Source organism: Apis dorsata, unplaced genomic scaffold, assembly GCF_000469605.1.
Source record: "Apis dorsata unplaced genomic scaffold, Apis dorsata 1.3 scaffold_111, whole genome shotgun sequence".
NCBI lineage: Eukaryota > Metazoa > Arthropoda > Insecta > Hymenoptera > Apidae > Apis > Apis dorsata.
This window is the reverse complement of record NW_006263406.1, coordinates 288219-288913: the sequence shown is the minus strand read 5'-3', so window position 1 is coordinate 288913 and position 695 is coordinate 288219. Positions and strand designations below refer to the sequence as shown.

Sequence of the window (695 nt, the reverse complement as noted above, 5' to 3'; positions counted from 1 at the left end):
CGAAGGTTGTCGGGGTGCTTGATCGGCGTCCTCCTCTCGGCCGGACCGATCCGCCGGGGCCGAGGCCGCTCGAACTCGCCCTCCGGCTTCAAGTTGTCCTCCGGCCTCCTCACCTCCGCCCGCTCCCCCCTCGTCGGCGTTTCTTCCCGAGGACGGCCCACGAACTCGCCCTCCGGTTTCAAGTTGTCCCTGGGTTTCTTCGCGATAGGTTTCTCGCCCGGTTTCAACTCTTCAGCTTTCGGTCTCTCGAACTCGCCTTCCGGTTTCAAGTTGTCCGCGTGTTTTATGGGGGTTCTTCTTTCGGCAGGGCCGACGGGTTTCTTTTTGGGAACTTCGAACTCACCCTCGGGGTAGAGATTGTCCTTGGGTTTCTTGATGTCCGCTCTTTCGCCCCTTCGTGGAGCTTCCTCCTTTGGACGAGTGGCGAACTCGCCTTCCGGTTTCAAGTTATCCGCGTGTTTTATGGGGGTTCTTCTTTCGGCAGGGCTCACGGGTTTCTTTTCAGGGACCTCGAACTCTCCTTCTGGATAAATATTATCTTTAGGTTTCTTCACGATCGGTTTCTCGGCCGGTTTGAACTCTTCAGGTTTCGGTCTTTCAAATTCACCTTCTGGTTTCAAATTGTCAGCGTGTTTTATGGGGGTTCTTCGTTCGGCAGGGCTCACGGGTTTCTTTTCTGGAATTTGAAATTCTCC

At 55.3% G+C, this 695-nt stretch overlaps 1 protein-coding gene across 1 annotated transcript in view; it reads right to left on the bottom strand.

Annotated features, from left to right (window-relative positions):
• Window positions 1-5: 5 nt before the first annotated feature.
• Window positions 6-695, bottom strand: part of LOC102678241 (titin) — a gene marked incomplete at its 3' end in the record, with an annotated part of 27590 nt that continues 26900 nt past the window's right edge. Inside the window, exon 9 of the mRNA XM_031508893.1 lies at window positions 6-691. Within this exon, the coding sequence (XP_031364753.1) occupies window positions 6-691 (686 nt within the window). The remainder of the gene's footprint in view (window positions 692-695) is intronic.